We start from the raw sequence: 19,929 nt of genomic DNA, 5'->3' as shown, positions 1-19,929 counted from the left end.
TTCATCCACTACAGTCTCTGTAGATGCTCCCAATTCTCTGTCCTGCAAAACACCCCATTTCCTAGCGGCTGAGTGTATGGTTACAGGTCCCCACCCCTTTTTCCCTAGCAGCAAAGTAGGGGTGAGACATCTCTACTCCCAAACCGCAACCAAAAACCCATGTTTCTTCTATTCAGCAGCTCTTGGTCAGTCTCTTCTAAGAAACTTATGGAACAGCCATACTTTGGGTTTTGTCCCTCATCTCCCTAACCTAATATCTTGATTATGGTCCAGAAAGCTCTCCTGTGCTGTTTTCAGGTGTATCAGCTTAAAATGCAGCTTTTGAGGAGGGGCTACTGGGCAGACTGGTTTTGCTGGGACACAGCTGGGTCTGGCCCTGTGCTGAAGTGTGCAGGGCACAGAGCCCTGTGAGTACAACATCTTGGCAAGGCTCAGCTTGTTAGCATGCACCTGAATCTTTACATTTGAAAGGAGTTCAGTCCTTCAGTGAAAGGTATCTGCTTCCTGGCAGACCTGGGGGTACCAGCAGCTGGGAGTGGTGCTTGTCACATTGTGTGCTTGCACTGTGCTGAGCTCCTGGTAGGAATGGGCTGCATCCTGTCAGAGGTTTGTCATACTGGTACATCCTGATCTATTTAGTTGCTATCATATACTACAAGTTGTGATATAAAAAAAAAAAAATTGCTTATTCAGGTTGCAACCTGCTGTTCCTGGCTGTCAGCCTGCAATATCTTCTGCAGTCATGTACAGGGTATCTGCATCCACCATGCTGCAGAGTGGCACGCCATGGTTGTAGGACTAGGGCCTCTCTGCAAGGAGGCCTGGGAGGCTTGAGAGAAGTTTTTCTTGTGTTTAGACCACAAATTACCTTGCTCTTGAAGCCTGCCAATTCTATGAGGCTTCCACTAATGAAAGAACAGCACTGCACGATGTGCTTGGAGTAACCTTTTAAAGTTTTTGTTGTTTATTGAAGTGGCTGTTGATAAAAGAATGGAGTAAACCTGTACTGTTTTGTTTGGAGCTAGTCTAAAAAACCCCCATTAAGATGAAGACAGTACAGCTTTAATCATACACATGGAAAAACACACCAGAGAAAGTAACGAGATTTTTTAAAAAAACATTTTCCTATAAAGAAAGGGTATGTTGACAACTGTCTGAGCATCAGCTGGTCAATGTGCATGAAGTTATTTCCAAGAATCTAAGCTACAGCACTTCCAGTGTAGCTTGTCCATGCCTATGCACAGATCTGCCAAATGCTTTTGATCAGAAACTGCTGCACAGCAGCTAGTAAATACTGCTCAGAGCATCCTCTTTGCAAGGCAAAATGTTTCACCTTGAATTACGTGGCTGTCACAGCAGCAGGCAGCTGTGACTCTGCGAGGTGGTGGAAGTGCCTCTGATGCCATCTGACATTCTGATCCTAAATTAAATAACCTGGGAGGCTGTTGTCCTGATGATCACTGCTGCGGGATGGGCTTGGTGCAAAATTCAGGTCCTCCTTGCTTTCTGCAGTGAGGCAGCTCCTGGCTGCTCCCAGGTCTGCTGCATGTTTTCTGTTAGATATACGTGGGATGTGCCCCTTGGATGAAACCTTAAACCCACCTTACTCTTTAATACAGTGTATCCTGCCCTCTAGTGCCAGTAGATGCTGAGTCAGCAAGAGCCCAGGAGCAAGCTGTGCAGTGCTCCTGTGACTTTCCACCTTTTTCATCTTACAGATCTCTGAGCCTGGGAAACTGCTAATTATGGGGCTGCTAGGATAGGGAGAGCTGCTAAGTATGTTTGTGCATCATTGAGATGTTTCTGTAACAGTTTGGGAAATGGGTACCTCAGTATGGTTTTGGAGCAAGCACAGCTCTTTGGAAGTATCTCTTGGAGATATCTCAAGAAAAATGAACTTTATAATGGGAACAAGAATACACGCGGCAGGATATGTGAAAGAAGGCTTTGAAGGTCAGAAGGTTGTTTCAATGATAAGCTTGAAAATAAATCTTGAAGCCTGGGGAGTGCTTGGCTGTCATGTAGGGGATGGATAGAACAGGGATAACACCTGGAAACAGGTCTCTTCTAAAGAAAATGAAGAAAAAATGTCTGTTTCTGTTTAAAAAGAGATCTGAGCCTTTCATGTCATTACCCGATCTGCTGGGAAGGGAGTGGCGGTTTCCCCCAGCCTTTGCCTGGGACTTGCAGGAATGCTCCTGGTGGGTATCTGCTGTGAGCCAGGCACAGCCCATCAGTGCTCCTCAAAGCTCCACCATGCTCATCACAGCTCCCTCCCTCTTCCTGATGTGTCCCTTCCCTTCTGTTATTTCTAAGACCCCACCAGGCAAAAGCTTCTGGATATGCAATGCAAGGGCGCAGGCTGGGGTGGATCGGTACCAGCTGCAGAACTGTGCGTGCCTCCAGCCGGGTGGGATGGGACCTGCTGGGGTTTTTGCACAATTTCCTCAGTTATTTCAAGCTGTTAGGAAGGTCTGGCCACGGCAGCACTGCCGGGGCCATGAATGGGAGGGGCAGGCGGCCTTTTTGTATGCAAGCAAGGCTGCAGAAAATGGAAAAAGTTTTGTATAAACTATTCTCCTGTCCCCTCATCTTGGATCAGAAATGCTGGAGAATGGGGAAAGGGGGGGGGAACCCAACACAAAACAAACTCTCAGAGGTCACCCATAGTTTTCTTCTGATGCGTGGCAGAGTGCAAGTGCTGGCGTAGCTGTTAGGGTGGGTTTGTTTCTTTAAGGTGTCTCCCAGAGGGAGGATCAGCAAAATGCAATGTGGCAGCTATGGTAACTCCTCTTGGCTTTCAGCACAGCCCTTGCTGATCACACAACTTGCTAGTGAAGAAGGTACAGCTGTCCAGGCCTTGGCAGGGATCCCCACCCTCTGCTTGCTGCCAGATGCTTTTTAAAAAAAAAAATTTCTTAGTTTCCTAAGAAAATGAAAATGGGAGGAACAGCCATCTGCCTCTCAGCCCTATCTGATGCCTCCTGTACCTGCTGGTTTAAAGCTTAATGGTGCTATATCCCTATGTGGTGCTGGGATGCTGGCAGCCAGAGAGGTAGAGAGCCCAAATTTGAGGGGTCCTGTCCTGCTGTGAGATGTTGGGGGTGGGGGATGAGGGTTAAAGGCTGGGATCCCAACAGTGCTTTTGAAGGGCTGAGCACTTGGGCTGGAGCTGACTTGTCTTTCCTGGCATCAGCATCCCCATGCCATGGCCAGCTCTCTTGCACGATTGCAAGAAGTGAACCAGGTGGAAGCAGTGATCTTGCCTGGGGGCAAAACCCTTGCTGTGTGTTCCATCACTGGGCCAACAACTTTCCTGAGTCACGTCCCTGATTGTGCCATGACTGTGGAGCTGCAGGTGCCCCACTGGCTGTGTTTGCACCTACAAAGAACAATGGAGCAACTCAAAACTCACCCGTGCCCCAGGCAGTCCCATCAACAAAGTTCCCTGCAAAGATTTAGGCATTGAGTCCTGGCCTGGGCTCCCTGCAAGAGGTCCAGAAAGCTTTCCTCTCCTCCTCTCCCTCTTCGCATCCACCATGGCGGTGTTGGCCAAAGTACATTTGGGTTATACTGGCCTTGTCCCATGAAGGACTGTGTCCATCTCCAGGGCATGATTGACACCACCCCATCCCCAGGAGCCTGCCCTGTGCTTGCTGCCTGCATGGATGCAGGATTGCTGCATGGGCCCTATAGCTTGTCTGCACCAGGGGCTTCTGCCAGCCCCACGGACAAGTCAGTTGTGTGGACAGCATGGGCAAACACCCTTTGCGTGGGGAGGGTGCAGTTTGGAGGACTTCTTTAAGATACAGTGTTAAGACAGGCTTGTACTGGGGCTGCCCGGCATAGGGTACTGCAGATTGCACAGATGAGCTGCATATTTGCATGCAATGGGAGAGCTTGCATGGAATTGCTCCTCTGGGGTTCTCCAAGCTTCTTTGTCAGTCTGGGTCTGCTGCCGTGGCACAGCAAAAACAACAAAAAGCTTCTTGTTTTGAAATATTTTGGCAGCGTGTGCAATTCTAAGGATGTGTCTGAAATAAAGAAGAGCTGAAGGGCAGACTGATCAGTGCAATGGATGAGTATTTGAGGGGGGAGTCTGTGGATTTCCTATCTAGAAAGAGGTTTTGTATTTTAAAGTAATGCAGATGTTGCTAAAGCTATGCAAGAGCTCTTGTAGTAGTGTTCAAATGAAAGATTAGGAACAATGGCACTAGACAACAAAGATACATCATAACCGATTTGCATGGCTGGTGAAATTACGGCACCAGGAAATAGTGCTGAACATGCTATAAACAGGAGGTTTTCTTTTCTGTAGGAGCAGGGATGAGTGGGCAGATCTAAAATGTACTTGGGACTTGTATGCACACATGCTCAGATGTTATGTGGTACTCATAAAAACCTTTCTAATTGCAGCAGAAAATGGGCCAATAACAACATATTTGAGAAATCAGTATCAGAAAAGGGAAATACATTTGAAGACTGCTTTTTTAAGCCATTTCTCTTTCATTCTGATATAATTAATGGCTAAGAAATAGCTAGTTGTCAAAGCCATGTCTGTTTCCCTTCAGCTCTTCAACCACTTAAAACTATTTACCTTTTGCCACCCACTGAGAGTGAAAGTATTGCCTGATTTACAAAACAGCACTTATGAGTAGAATTTTAGGATTTAACTCAGTCTTACTGAAAATCAATGTGTGTTGAGCTCCCAATTCATAGCTGAAAATGCTACCATGTACCCCCAGCCCTCTGGGCACACAGCATCATTGCCTGGGGGTACCTGTGCCATATTATAAAATATAATTACTGTTCACCACTAATTTCCCTGGCATGAACATGTAGAACAGTGCTGAATAACTCCTTTGTGCGTGTTATCGCAAGGAATAGTGATTGATAGGTTGTGTGTTTTCACCATTTCTGAGGGGATCACTGGAAGGGATGCCCTGATCTCCCTTGCTCTTGTGGCACAAACTACAGCTTGAACAGTTCAAAACCTGGTGCTCTGAACCACCTCTCTGCATCAAAACCAAATGCAAGCTCACCACTTCTCTATGGGGAAGGTGGTGAGAAAGCAGATGCTCAGCCACACTCCAGCTCCCCTCCAAGAGTGAACACTTCAGGCCCATACAGTACAAAAGAGATTACTTAGTGCTGGTAATAACAGGAATCTATTAAACAGCCCTTCTAGTGGCAAAGGATAAAAAACCTCTTGCAAAATTGTTCAGTGTGTAAACCCCCACCAAGCTGGAAGAGAACTTTGAAAGCAGAGATTGCAGGGTTGTGCCGGAAGCATTGCACTTGCAATTAAAGGCAGCAAAAAAAGACCCAATGATATCAGAAATTTCCTGAGCTCATCAAGCAAAATAATAAACTTTAACAGATGCAGAACAGCAATCTTATCTAATGTATAAAAATGCACATCAATATGTTGTATGCATAGATTTAAGACATTGTTTTCCCATCTGGCCTGCTTTTATCCCGGTATGCCCCAGTATCTTACTGGGAAGGTGGTAATTACCTGGTATTCCCAGAGCTACTGCCATAGCTGAAAACTCTCTGGTTCAATGCAGATATTCTCTCACAGGCTCTATTTCTGGCACTCACTGGCTGGTGTGCCACAACCTGCTGGGCAGGCTTGCCTGTGTGTTTGGGAATAGTTGGCAAAAGGTGCCTGTGGGATGCAATTTGGAGTGTATGTGGCATGGAGGTGGTGCTGGGCATCCTGTTGGGAACTGGGCAAGGGGGGGGGTAAAGAGACAGTGCCTCAGTTTTGACACACCAAGAAGCTGTTTTCCCCATCTTACTCCTTTGATTAACGGTTTGATTGTGCCCCAGATGCAGTTCTCCTGGGAGCCCCGCTGTACCTGTAGCAATGCTGGTAAGAGGGTGTATTGCTCACATCCAGCAATGTGAGGACAATACCCCGCTCTGTCCCTGTACTTGGTGTGGGTGGCATCACCAAGCACCCATGGATGCTGGGGCTCCTCCTGGGCCTTGCAGCATGTATAGCTCAGCCTGCAGCACTGCTTTCCCTCAGTCTTTTCTCTGAAGGCCCGAATAGGAGCTTGTAGCTTTTTTGAAATGGGCAGCACTTATAAGTGCTATTTTTTTATATATATAGGCATATCACCCTTGGCAGTGGTGCGCAGTAAGCGCAGTGGGGTAGGACTGTTTAGATGTTGAAAGGAAAGTGGCAAAATGCAGAGGAGTAGCAACAAAACACAGTTTCTGCATTTCGTCGCTTTCCTTTTGGCAATGAAATGTCATTTCATTGTTTCTCTGCCCTGACCACATTCAGAGTGTGTTTTTTTGTTCTGTGGGGTTAGCAGACTCCTGACAGCATCTGTGGGGTGATGGCACGGGGGTGTTGAGGTGCTGTAGTGCTCCCTAGGCATGCTCTCTGCAGGGGGAGAGAAGTACTTTCTTACCTAAACCACCATGTTACCAATGGCAAATTGTGTGCTGGGAAGCATATGCCTGTTTGCCTTTTTCCTGAGTCTGCCCTTATTTTTTGCTGTGTTTTTTATTCTAACATCCCTGTGATTTTCTGAGCTTCCCCTCATGGCCAGGAATTTCTTCTAATGAGCCATATTACACAGCAAGATTTCATCATGGTGCACATGAAACATGCAATAAGGGTCAGTCCTAAATGTGCATGTTTGGCTGTGTGAGATCCCTCTGGCAGATTAATTTTATTAAGGAGCTTGATGTTGGGGATAATGCATGCGGATGCGTCGGAATTCCCCCAGCCATGCAAAATGCTGCTTTCTGCATGAAAGCCTCTTCCTGTGGCTCCATCCCACCCTACCAAATTTTCTAAGCTGGATCAGCTGATTTCTTTTTTAACAGGAGCTTCAGTACAGCCGTGATCCCCCTGCATTTCTTAGCTGTGCAATTAGGTTTGTTTATGTTTAAGCATAAACATATGATGTTTAAAGGAGGCCAGAACAGCTTAAACCAAATGTATAATCACATAAATTACTGCATGAGGATTTTTGGTGGCTAAATTAATCCAGAACCTAATTCATACATTTTAAAGCATGTATTTGGCAGGTCTAATATCTTCTAAGGAAACGGTAGAGTTTCTTCTTTGGAGTGGCAGTTAATAAGGCATTCAGTTAGGAATTCTTATTAGGAATTAAATTAAAGCTAGTACAATCTTACTGGACCCCTTCCAGTAAATATATGTTGAGCTGAACCAGTAGACATCTGTCTCTTCCCTCCCACCCCCCACCCCTCTCTTTCTGTTTTCCAAGCTGTGGTCAAAAGATGGAGAGGAGAAGATGGAAGAGGAGGGACTATAGTTCACTTCCAGCTCACCGTACAGCGCAGGGCACAAGGGTTATTTTCTTTTTGATGTCTGACCACTTTTGCAAGCTGTGTGAGACTGGGTTTGCCTAATTCATCCCTTTCTGAAATGCAGAAGCAAAAAAAAAAAAGAATCCTGAATGGTGTGAAGGCTCACAAACAAAACGCCCGGGAGATCTAGGGGTGCCCAGCTGCCCCCTTCCTGGGGAGATACTGCCTGCAGGCAGGATGAGAGCCTGTGCTCTGACAAACACTCACTGGCTGCTGGCTTGGGAAAGCATCTGCGCTGCCTTTCCTGGGGTCAGTTTGGAAGAATAGACCAAAACACCCTTTCCACCTAAAAGGCTTAGAAGTCTGGGAGGGCTGTCCAGAGGGATCAGGGACCTAATGGTCTCTTTGAAACCCTCTGTTAGCTATAGGACTTAAAAATGTTAAATAAGCAACTGTTACGGGAGTGGTACTAAAACTCTCCCTGTCCTGTTTGCACCCTCCTGTCCCCAGGCTCCTGATTCTGTATCCCATGATATGATGGCTGATATTCAGAGGAGAAAGGCTGATTTTTTTTTCCTTCCCAAGGGAAAACTCCCCTTACTGCTAAATGCTAAAAGCCTTGGACTCTAAGGGTGGCAGATCATGAAAAAAGTTAGAGACATCCTCTAACAGTCAACCCCCAAAGAAAGCCCTTCTTTAATGCAGGAGAAGCACATCCCATAGAGCTGCCAGAGCTCTGATCCCCTGCCTTGCATGCTTGTCCACATGTACAGAGAGAAAATATAAGTGCTAGCAGTGCCAGGGATGTTAAGTAGAGCCTAACAGAGCCCAGCTAAGAGGGTGCTTGCTGGAGAAGAGCCTCTTTGCTGCTTAACTGCCTCCCCTTGCAGGGACAAGGGCATTGCAAAAGCTGGCCCTGATGGCACTGTTGCTGTGCCCTGCCATGGGCTGGGTGGAACGGCTGCTGTCAGCCAGGTCTGGCGTGGAAGTGGTTAAAGAGACGGATATGAGGGTAAAAGCTGCCTTGCTTTGATTTATTGGCTGGCTGAGTTAATTTGTAATTTGTGTATGATTAGTGGTTGTTGCTAAGTGGTCATCTTCTACAACTACAAATCTAATTAAATGTTAGTGTCTAGTGTTTTTTTCACTGGCAAATATTTCTACTGTTTTAATTCTTGAACTAATTATTAATTAGCCTGAGGCTGCTAATATCTAGCTGGAGGACTTCTTGTTTTTCCTCACTTCCAAATTTGCCTAAGTAGTAATCATTAGTGATGGTGTACAGCACTTCCCAAGTCACATAAAGCAGCTCACTGAGATGTCTGATGGGATTGGCAGCTAGAAAGGAGCAGCAAGGTTGTTCAGAGACAACTGAAGATATGGCTCAGCATGTTTTTGTGGCACAGGACTTCATTTTAATCAGCTTTTTCCTTTCCTAATCTTCTGCAAAGACTGGAGCGGGAGGGAGAAGCTACCCAAAATGTGTGCTTTCCCCAACCAGCAGCTGTAATTCCCTGATTACATGTCGAGCTTGCTTTGTGCTCAGGGTTGTGGTGGTGTTCCCTTACATGTTCATGGCCTCATCAAACTATTCCTACGGCTCTACAGCAAGACATAAATTTTGGAGATTTCAGGCTCGGAGATTTCAAAGTCATGCTGAACCACATGGAAATGATTCTTAGAGCTATAGCTATAAAAATAATTATATTGCTAGGGGGAAAGAGTGATAAGAAATGTCCCCAAAAGATATTTCAGCATTGGTTACAGGATCTGTCCCAGCTCTGTAAGAGGCTGCTGTGATCTCTAAGGCTAATTTATCACTGCTACCTATAACTCCATGAAATAAGCCCCAAAAAGTACTGAAGGAAGGAATGTGAAGGGAGGTTGCAAAGAAGCAGCGTTTCGGTCCTTCCCTTTTGTTTTAATGAGGATGCTTCATATACTCTTAAGATTAGAGCTACTCTGCACAGATGACTGGTGTGAGGATGACTAATTTGAAGACAAATTAGGTCTACTTAGCTAAAATGTATGCTTTAACTGTTCCCTTAATGACCCTTCAATGCACATCTTTCCCAGTAAGGCTTTTACTGCAGCCCTGGATCCAGAAGACTAAGTAATAACATGCTTTTGCCGCCCTTCTAAGCAGTCCTTCAGTTTTGATCCAACACTTTCCCTCCACCATGTGTGTCTCTAACTATTTATGATTGGTAACTAGTTTATATGCATCTAGCCCATGGCAGATTTGTCTTCTGCATGTCTCCTTCTCTGGAGCATTTTCCTTGCACCCTCTTTCAAAGGTCTCTGAGCCTGAGTGTTTTCTGGCTGACTGCAATATATTTGGTGTCCGCTGTGTAACAGATTTCTTCTTTCCCAAGAAGAGACATGAACGTAAACAGAAGATCCGAAATGCATTTTGCTGGGCTTTTAAACATACTAAGATGAAAATCCCCCACTACAAGCCTATTAATGTAAATACCAAACTTTACAATCCTTCCTGTCAAGGAAGCATATTTACATTTTTCTAAGGATGCATATAAAAAAAGGGCTTTTGGGACAAAAAGGGCTTAGTTCCAGTGTCACAACATCCCCAGTTAACTGTACTGCTCTCATAAACTATAGAATTAGATTGTTCCCAGGGCCAGCAGAGATAACATCTGTTTGCTTCTTTAAGGACAAAATGAAATGGGATGCTAGCATTTTATACTGGAAACAGCCCTGAAATTCTGAAGGGGCACTGGTAAAAGGGCTGCGTACCACATGCACATGTATATGGCTTCCCCAGCACAAAAAAGATGGGAAAGGTGTTGTTAGTCCCAGTTCCAGCCCAGAGGAGGAAAAGCGCTCATCCCAAGCCCTGCTGTGGCGGGTGGGAAGGAGGAGGCTGCTGGCAGACGGGTCTTACTGGGACAAGGGTTAGGGTTACATTGTCCTTTACACTTTGCCCCTGCCGCCCCAGTTGGACAGTATTTTTTCCTACTAAATGGAATAAAAGGAAACACTTTTTTTGCAGTTTATAGCATCTTGAACATCTTGAAGAGAAAAGAGAAAGGTGGCTGCAAGGGAAGGGGCACAAGTGCTGGCAATGAGGATGGGGAGATTTTGAGTGAGGAAGGCTCGGCTTCACATGTCTGAAATGTCATATTGTGTTAATTGAAATACAAAGCTGTGCCTGCTTCTCTTGACACTACTGGAGTAAGTTGTCTGCAATTACACAGAGCACACAGGAAAAACTCTTGTGGCCAGAGGACCGAGCATCAGCGACCCGCTGGCATCTGCAAAGACCAGGTGGCATTTTACTACTTTCCAAGGCTCTGACTTTCTAATAAAAAAAAACCTCTTCTGATTTTTTTTTCATCCTCCAAGGAGGAAACCTTTCCTTGCCTATCTCTTCCCAAAACCCAGGGAAAAGGGAGGATGGCTGGGCTGGATTGCCGCAAACGGAGCTCAGCCCTTCATTCTCACCCAACACTTGCAGTGCTCGCTACTCCCTAGGAAGGCAGGAACTGATCCCAGATTCAGGTACTTATTTCTTAAGGGGTTTTTTTGCCATCAAGACTGCACAGGCTGCTCCCCTGTTATGCATTAAAAACTCCTCTGGCTGGGACATACCCATGCAGAAGTCTGTGACACACCACCCAGCAAAGTTTGCCCATTTTAGAGGGTTTCTCGAGGATCTTGTAGGGTTTTTTTTTGCTGGCAGATGTAATTTTTGTCGCCATAAATGATAGAATTTGACACCGTACCGCACCAGGCCATTTGTCAACAACGTTTTCAACAGTTAAACCGCACGCGTGTGCGCACACACAGGCATAAAAGGAGAGGCAAAGGGGGAAAGTCCAGGGGCTTGGGGAAAGGTGACCTTTCTCTATAGCGGTGGCAAACACAGAGTATAAAGCCACTTCTAACCACCAGGCTGGAAGTCGGGTTGTGGCAAAGATGCCAAATACCAATTCACTCTGAAGCAAACTGAAAACATGTCGGGGTTTGGCTTTGCATCGTGGGTTTTTGTGCAGTCTGAAATATTGCTCATAATTTCATTTAGATAGGGACAATCTGAGCATCTACATCTAAAATCTGCCCTGTCAGAGCAACGCTTATTAAAAATCACTGTTGGTTGAATTGTTAATATGGTCAAAAAAAAAAAGGCAGGTTTTGTTGCTGAAGTACTGTGTGATAGAGAGGAACGGTTGTATATTAGATAACAGTCTTAAAACTATCATTGGCTAATGGCAGCACATCGTTTGGGAAACAACAGAACAAATGCATTGTTCCATCCCAGCACTTTGCTATTCAGCCAATCTAAACTGCTGAAGAAAAATGTGTTCAGGACATCTTACATCTGTTTTTGACAAGAAGCCTAGGTTTTTGCATGTGGGTTTTTTTAATCTATTTGTTGTAGCTTTTAGGCTAAATTAGCATGGGAAAAGACACTCCATTTTATAAACAGAGGGTTTATCCTTTTTAAAAGTGACTCGATTTTGGCTTTTTGCAGTTGAAATTAGGGCACAGCATGTAAAAAATAGTAACACCAGTAATAGCCGTAAAACCCACGACAACAGCATTTCCTATTTAAACAAAACTAAATGGGCAGCTTGTGCAATGGACAGAGTAACCAATTTTTAAACAGCCTGACACTTTGGGGGCTCTCTAGAAGAGCGTGTGGAAAGCCAAATTGCAGCACCAAAATGCGAACCATTTCAGGGTGCAAATAAAGTGTTTACTTGAAGCGGTTTCTAAAATTGTTTTAAGTCCACATTTTACACCACAAATAAGCCCTGCTTGAACACTTTTTGGCTTTTTCAGACAAAGTGGTGTAGTTTCATCAAGATTGTTTTTTCTTTAAATAAGCTATTAATTGCTGCTAAAACAAAGATAAATCCATCTCTTTAAAAAAGCCTGGCCAACGGGCTGGGGTAAACTTTCTTTTCATCTTTAAGGAGCCGACTCTCTGCATGATGAAGTTGTTTCATTTTACATCATTTGCGCTGTTATGGGGGGGTGCAAATTTCCCTTTTGAATGTTTGCTGGGTTCGCAGGCTCTGCTTTATGTATCAAGCCCCAGAGAGCGACTGGCCGTATGCAAACTCCTGCTGACACAATGCAGAGCTGCTCTGCTTAATTAGTTTGAGATGAGGGTGTTATTAAGGGCCTTTTTTCCCCCTCTGTTCTTAATGTTTATTTCTCCCTCCCCAAATATTACAAAAGGCAATTTAAGAGGAAGTAGTTTTCTGCTAATGGAAAATTATGAGGAAGGTTTTAGTGATGAGAGTAAATAAGAAACTACATCTAGCACTAGCCTCTGCTTTACTGGCATTTTGGGGAAGGGAAACTGAACAAATACAAAAATTTGGCAAAGTTTCTTCTATCTTTGTTTGCTTTTTGTTGTGTGAGGGGGAAGGGGCACAGCCCGGTGCTGTAGCAGACATCTGCTGCTTGTTTCTTTTAAGAGAAGCGCAACTGAGTGCAAACTTGTTGCTGAACCCTGCTTGGGTCCTGCAGACCCCCTGGTCCCACCCCAGCCAGGGGAAGATGCGGCTACCCTGGGACCACTGGCTCAGCATGGGATTTTTCGGGCGCAGGCGGCAGCTGTTTCAGATCCTGTTGTGCTGATTGCCTTTTCCTCTCAAACCATTCCCCGAAGCAGTGCTTTCTGGCAGATCTCATGCAGCAACGGTTTCCCCCCCATCCCTCATCAACCAACTCTCAACACCGGTCCCGTCTCGGTTCCTCCATCATGCAGAGCGGAAACATGCTGATTTTTTTTTTTTTTAAAATGAGGCATATCTCATTTTTGGCTGCCTGGAAGTTTCTTTTTTTGAATTTTTGCAGGCGCAGGGGAGCGGGAGGGGGCCGGACACATCTATACTGCCCCTCTCGCCTCCAGCTTGGTGGCCCCAAACCCCTTGCCCAGCAGCATCCCCGTGCCCCACTGACCTGTGCCACCATTCCCTAGGTAGGACCGAGCCCCACGGCAAAGCCAGGCTAGCAAAGGGAGCCATGGGCTCCCCGTCCTGCAGCCAGATGGACACGGAGCATCATCCAGGAGAAGAGAAATCGGTACCTACCCCTTTGGCAGCTGGGCTCGCCTGGCCCAGGCGGTGGCTAGTGGGAGGCCGACATGGACCATGCTCCCTCCATCCTCCATACAGAGAAGGCATAACTCAGCCTCTCGTGAGCCACGTAACTGCAGCTCGTCATCTTACTGTCCATCTCGTCGCTCTGTAGCACCTGGTAGAGGAAGTCTATATACCGTGCCGCCAGCTTGAGGGTCTGGATTTTACTGAGTTTGTCAGAGGGCAAAGTGGGGATGATTTTCCTCAAGGCAGCAAAAGCTTCATTGAGCGACTGAGTCCTCTGCCTCTCTCTGACATTGGCCAGGATCCTCTGGCTCTGCAGTTCTTCATAAGATTGGGAGCTGGGACTGGACTTTTTCCCCCTCTTCCCTGGGTTGGGGCTGCCATCTTCGCTGGACTTCTTACTGTATCTTCTCTTCCTGCCAAATCTCTTTGGCTGCCTTTCCAGCTCCTCTTCACTGGTCCCCAAGCTATCCACAGGGGAAACAGGAGAACTGGAGCTTTCTTCCATGCTTTCTGCACGAAGGGGAGGGGAAGAGACTTTCCCCCCCTCCTTATGTTATGTGAGTGTGCGTGTGTCTTAAATGTGCTTTAAATTCCTGAGACAGATCCTTTGGAAAAACAGGAGGGTGTTTTTTTTTTTTTTTGCTGACCAAACGTTTTCCAGGTTGCTTGAAGGGCTCTTATTTCAAGGACTGGGGTTGTGCAAAAAATTGAGGTCTTGGAGAGAGGAAGTTATTCTAACTTTTTGGAAACTTTAGCTGAGCTCAGTTGCTAAATAGTTGTCAGAAGTGAGGGAGGTGCGGGGCTCCCTTCTGATTGGCCAGCCAGGTCAGTGGGAGGAAAGCTTTTCCCCTGCTAAACTTTCACAGTTTTATGTTACACTTAACTAAAATCTTGGGAATGCACCTCGAATAAAAGATAGCTGGCAAGCACCACCACCCCCCCCCCCACCCCCCCATAGATGCTGAATTTGCAGCAACCCCTCCAGGTTAACCCCCCTGCCAAGGTTTTTGGGGTGCTGGTCTGCTTGCTGAGTGCTTGCAGGCTGCTGCTCAGACCATGCTGCTGAGGGTCCCGCTCCCAGCCCTCCAGCTCAGCTGCAGCGGTACCTTGCCTGAACTGGGGTGCAGGGCATGCAAGCACTTGCTTGCCCAGAAGGTGCCCCATTTTTGTAAAACGGTGCCCTATTTTGCACTGCCTGGTGCTGGGGGTCTTACAAACCCCCTGCTGCCCCTTTGCAAGCTGCCCTTGCAGCACCCTTCTCCCCAAACTCCCTGCCCTGTGGAGATGAAGTGGGGATGTGCCTCCTGGTCCCAGAGGGTGAACATTGGGGCAGCAGAAGTCCCCTGGGCATGCTGAGCTGTGGGAAGGGGGAAGGTTTGAGGACAGCTGGGAGTAGACCCTCCAAGCCCCCTACTTATGGGGTACATGGAAAGACCCTCCTGGACTAACCAAGCGGAGCCCAAAATATCATCATCTGGAAAGCAGCTAATAGTTTGTAGAAAACCCCACGGAGAATATCCCGGAGAGGCGATGCTGGCCACGCAGTCCATCTGCCTGCTGTTTTTTCCCTCGTTAAATATCAAACAGTATTTTTCGGGGAAGCAAGAGCCGAGGTAGGTAGGAGGATGTCTTTTCCTCTAGAATATCCCGCTGTTGAAATCATGGTATCCCAGCATATAAAAATTGTGGTAGCAGCTCCAGGGTTTCTGATGTATCAAACAGAAGACAAGGGATCTATTTTTCCTCTCCATCACACCAGGGAAAATGTGGGAAAACTCTGCTTGCTTCCGTGGAGCTAAGGCAGAGCAAAATCAGATTTGGACCTATGATTTCAGTTAAAGCCCAAATTGCAGGAACAGATGCATTCCTGAGCAGCAAAGATCATGTTTTCAATACAGAGCAGGAAAACAAAATAAAACTATAATAAAAATAAGACAAAAGAAACTTGTAAAATGTAGAAGTTGTATCAGAAGAACTAGTTTGGAGTGGATTTATTTGCAAGTTTTCCAGTAGGTATCAACACTCATTAATGGAAAAACTAATGTCTGGTTTGATTGGAAAGTGTTCCTTGGTAGGAGAAGGAATTTTGGCTTGCCTGGGGCTGACTCCACTACTGGTAGGTAATGTTTATAGTGGAAAGACTTCCCCAGGCAGCCCCTGGGGAGAGCCTGTGTTTGCTTTCAAAAGGAAAGGTTTTCAGGTGCAGCACAGAAGTCGGAAAGCAAGGCAGTTCTGCAAATAGATTTTTAATCCAATTTAAGACCCTGGCGAGTTGGATAGGACAGGTACCTCTGCCGCTCGCACCCCAAAGCCAGGTTTCCAGAAGGGCTCAGAGCTGGCGGCTGGGGCTGTGGGTTGGCAATTGCTCTGCATCTGTGACCTGCAGGTCTATGAGTACGGGGAGCTGGGATGGCGTCTGCCAGCCCCACAGACCCGAAGGCAGATTCCACCCTTTGCTGAGTTAGGACAAGAGACATTTATACGGGGGAAACCTGAGTAAAGGCTGTCCCGTAAGCGAAATAAACCACTGTCGATAGTGGTGCCGATGTGAAACTGCACCTTGGAGAGCAAAACACCCCTTGTAAGGGGTATTTGGTTTGTATTTCCAAGTATTAAGAGAAACCATCACTGAAGACCGGAGGGGCACTCTGCTCGCCAGCTGGAAAGAGCGCAGTTTTCCCAGCAAACAGGTTCCCTGCTAACAGCACCGGGTCCTCCACATGCTTGCACCGCATTTATGGTGGTAAGCTGCTGTGGATTTGCAGGTATGTGTGGAGCATGGGAGGGCAGTTGGGCTGTGGGGCTGAGAACCCAGTGCATGTTGCCCAAAGGTGCTCTAGGTGTCTGCAAAAGGCTGCTTGGGGAGGGAGCAGGACTGCATTTTGGTCTGTGTTTGAGAGCACCAGGAGCAAGCAGAGCAGACCCAAACTTGCGAGACTGAGCAGAGCTGCTCATTGCTGCCTCTCCTCTCCCCCTGCTCTGCTGATGTGTGTTAATACTTATTCTGCATTTCTGTTTTGCCCTGCCATGACCACGAAAACCACGACTTGATTTCCTGGGGAGTGAGATTTGGTCCTTCTAGGGGTTGGGAGCAGAGGCGTTTTGGGGGTGGACTGTGAGGATGTATCTCAAAATGCCAGATCCTCAGCTCATACAGGCTTTTTGCCTTTGTGATACCACCAGGCCCATTGCATACAAGCGGAGCAGGAGACGTGCAGCTCCTGAGCATCACACTGGAGCTGTGGTGGCAAAAGTATGTGGCCGTATGGTGTAGTCCTGGTCCAGCTGAGAGGCTGCTGCTCCTCACGCTCTCAGCCATGCCTCTCTGCGCTGCATGGTGCAGAGCAGGAGAGGACTCCCATGGCAGAGCACCCCCTTGCTCCTCCACATGCCATGGCTATATTAAATAAATGAACAGCCCACCCTGGCTTCTGCAAACAAGCCCAAAGGAGTGTTTGCATGGCAAAGTGAGGCAGGATTTCTCCTTAAGGGGGCTGTTGCTGTGCATAACCTCTAAATGTGCAAAGCTTTTTAATATTGGGCAGGCTTCATTAGGGATAATTTATGGTGAAACCTGGCTGTGTCATAATTATGAAGTCTATAAGCCTGGCTCCAATGAGTATTGCTCCAATAAGTATTGATCCAGATCTGCTGTGTATATGTGTACTCTTTACGGCTGCTGAGTCCCCTAGAAGTACTTAGTGCTACAGCTAAGTATGATGTTGACAATACCACAAATATCTTCCATTGGAATGGACCAAAGGCACTGTCTACATGTGCACAGACCTGGGTGAAATGTGGTATGAGGGAGTACGAGAGGTTTGTTGGGGACCTATGTGGTACGAAGGTACTGCTGGCCAAGGGGGATAGGGTGGATGCATCCTATCTGCTACCCCAGCAGGGTGGGAAAGAGGTTACAAAATAAAAACAGTGATATAAAAAGTAGTTTTGGGGAAAGTTTAATGCCGTGTTTAAATGCAACACCTACTATGATGCTGCTGCTGTTCCACTACCATTGCCAGGCTCCTAAAATTTCTGAATTAGAGGAAAAAAATGAACACAGACTGAGCTTTGGTGGCAGTGCTTATTCCTTGTAGGAAGCCTGTGGTCCAGTTGTCCCCTGGCAGGGCTTGGCCAGCAACTCACCTTTCAGCCCTTTCACTCTGCAGAGGAGAGGGTTTGGATTTCTGCCTCCTGCCACTTTTTCCTCTGCCCAGAGTAGGAAACAGAGAAAGGTTGGGTGTCTTGGTAGTAAAGATTATCATAGCATTTCAACATGATTAGACTGTTCTTCAGGCTCCCCTCTGTTCGGTGGGCTGCTAAGGACACAAATTTTTGGAGCAAACTGAAGAAAGAAACATGTTGCTGTGCATAATGCCATCTCCCTCCTCACTATGTACTACTATAGAGAAAAGCATCATCTCTCCTTTCAGAAATTACCCTGTTGCAAATTGTATCCAGCATTGAATGACCTCTACTGTAGCCACGTGTAGGAAAGATGATTTTACCCCGCCCTCCCTTGCCTTCAGTGTGACTTAGGGGATAACTCCATAATGCTTTTGTGCAGCAGCCACTAGATGTGATCTAGTGTGTGCATCTTCCACATGCTGTCTTTGCAAAGGCACTCACATTTCGCCTTGCACTTCTGCTTTGGGGGCTTTGTTTCCTTATTCCTTGTGCTGCACTGCAGCAGTGGCCAGACGTGGCAGGCAGATGTTTCCCAAAGCGTTCACTCTGCAGTGACAAGTTTATAATCAAAAGCAAAGGAGCGGCAAGTAAGCAGTGCAGATAAGAGGCAGGAGGTAAAGAGAGCGAGGCTTTAGGGATAAGACAGTTGGAGCAGAGCACAGTTTCAAAGTAATTGGATACACTAACGTCGGAGTTTTGTGCAGGAATGTACATCTGTTTCTGAACTGTTACCAGCTGATGTGCCCACTCTTCCTTTCTGCTTCCTCAGTTATAAACCGTCAGAGCAACAAACACAAGCAAAGAGGCTGACCTGGGGGCAGTGAGACCTGTTGCTTACGAACCCTGACAATAAATGCAGTAAAGGTCAAGGCGTGCTTTTGGTTTGCAAAGGCGTTTCCTGGTCGGCTGGCTGTGCCAGTGCCTGTCCTGTGGGGAGCAAGGTGGCAGCTTCAACCCGTGCATGGTCTGATGGCTCCATCTGGCTTCTTCAGCTTTGTGCTTAGGGAGGTGGGAAATATAAACCTTTTTAGGGAAGACTTTACAGGAAAATGATAGGAAAGAGAGAAGGGAAGGACTTAGAGATTTTCCCAGTGTACATCTCTTTCCCCTGAGAAAGCCCAGTAGGCCCTTTGTCCATCTTCTTTACGAAGCTGGTAGCTCCATTCAGCATTTGACCAAGCAAGGTGTGAATTGCAAGGACCATTTTTCCAGAACTTGCTTTATTTGCTGTGTGTAACGTCAGAACAAACTATCTGCAGTGTAATGATGACAAATGCAAACCATAATTAGTTTTCAAAAAATACTATGGTGAGTCAGATTGTTAAAATGCACTGTAATTCACAGCTTTTCTACCCAAGGCCCTGATTCTGCCAAGCACTGGAGCATGCTTTGGAGCAGAGAGGTGCATCAGAGTCCCACTAATATCTGTGGGACATAGGCAGGTGTTTAAAGTTACATAAATGTTAAATACAGACCTGATTTTCTGATCTGAACCCCCTCCGAAACAATAAGAGAGATTTTCATTGGCTTCCACATCTTTTGGATCAGGCCCTCAAGGATTAAGCTGCTGGAGGACCAGTTCACATCTCCTGATTGTCAAAGCTCTGTTGTCAGTAGGACAAGGATAACATAGACCAGACATGGCTCTGCCTTGAATGTGAGGTGCGGTGTTTCAGGTCTGATCATTGATTGCTGGGAAGATTCAAAGTCCGTGTAACTTCTCATGTCAGTAGAGTTGGGAAGATAGTGTGCGTCCTGCTGTGGGACAAAACCAAAAGGCAGCGGCATTGCAATTGTGGATTCTATTTTTAATGATAGTGCGAAGCAAGAACAACAACTGGCATTTGGAGGGGTAAAAAGTAGTAGCTATCATGATTCCAAAAATAACAGTTCTATTTTAGATCATTTACCCGAGGCCACCACAAATTGCAGACTGGAGTGGAATGTCTCCCTGGGAATCCATAGGGAAGAAAGATTTTTTTTTTTTTCCTCTCTTTGGAAGGTGCAATATTAATTGTGGCTGCAGCAGTAGTAACTGTAGCTTAAGACCTGGGCTGGGAAAAATGAAAATACTGTTTCACGAACTGGAAAATCGAAACATGTGAAGTGTTTTTTCTTCTTGTCTTTTACTCCCCCATCTCCAGCCACATTAAGCTGGGGAGGAAGAGCTTCCCACCAATGTCAAGGAGAATCCAAAACTAGCCTGGCTCTTCCAACATAATTTGGGCACTGTTGGTAAGGGTCAGGCCCTTCAATTCTTCAATTTTTGGACGGCAACACACACTTCAAGGCAGGTATATTCAAAACAACATCAAGTTTGGCTTCCAGTTTTTGGCATTGCTTGACAGCTTCTCCGTCTCCA

The 19,929-nt window shown here is 46.4% G+C and overlaps 1 protein-coding gene across 1 annotated transcript in view; it reads right to left on the bottom strand.

Annotated features, from left to right (window-relative positions):
* The window catches only part of TWIST2 (twist family bHLH transcription factor 2), a 38,202-nt gene extending 24,176 nt beyond the window's left edge, over positions 1 to 14,026 (bottom strand). The window contains exon 1 of the mRNA XM_075094169.1: positions 13,365 to 14,026. Coding sequence (XP_074950270.1) covers positions 13,402 to 13,884 — 483 coding nt within the window. The 5' untranslated portion in view covers positions 13,885 to 14,026 and the 3' untranslated portion in view covers positions 13,365 to 13,401. The remainder of the gene's footprint in view (positions 1 to 13,364) is intronic.
* Positions 14,027 to 19,929: the final 5,903 nt, after the last annotated feature.

The sequence above is a fragment of the Phalacrocorax aristotelis genome, chromosome 5 (assembly GCF_949628215.1).
Source record: "Phalacrocorax aristotelis chromosome 5, bGulAri2.1, whole genome shotgun sequence".
NCBI classification, from domain to species: Eukaryota; Metazoa; Chordata; class Aves; order Suliformes; family Phalacrocoracidae; genus Phalacrocorax; species Phalacrocorax aristotelis.
This window is presented reverse-complemented; position numbering and strand designations above follow the sequence as displayed.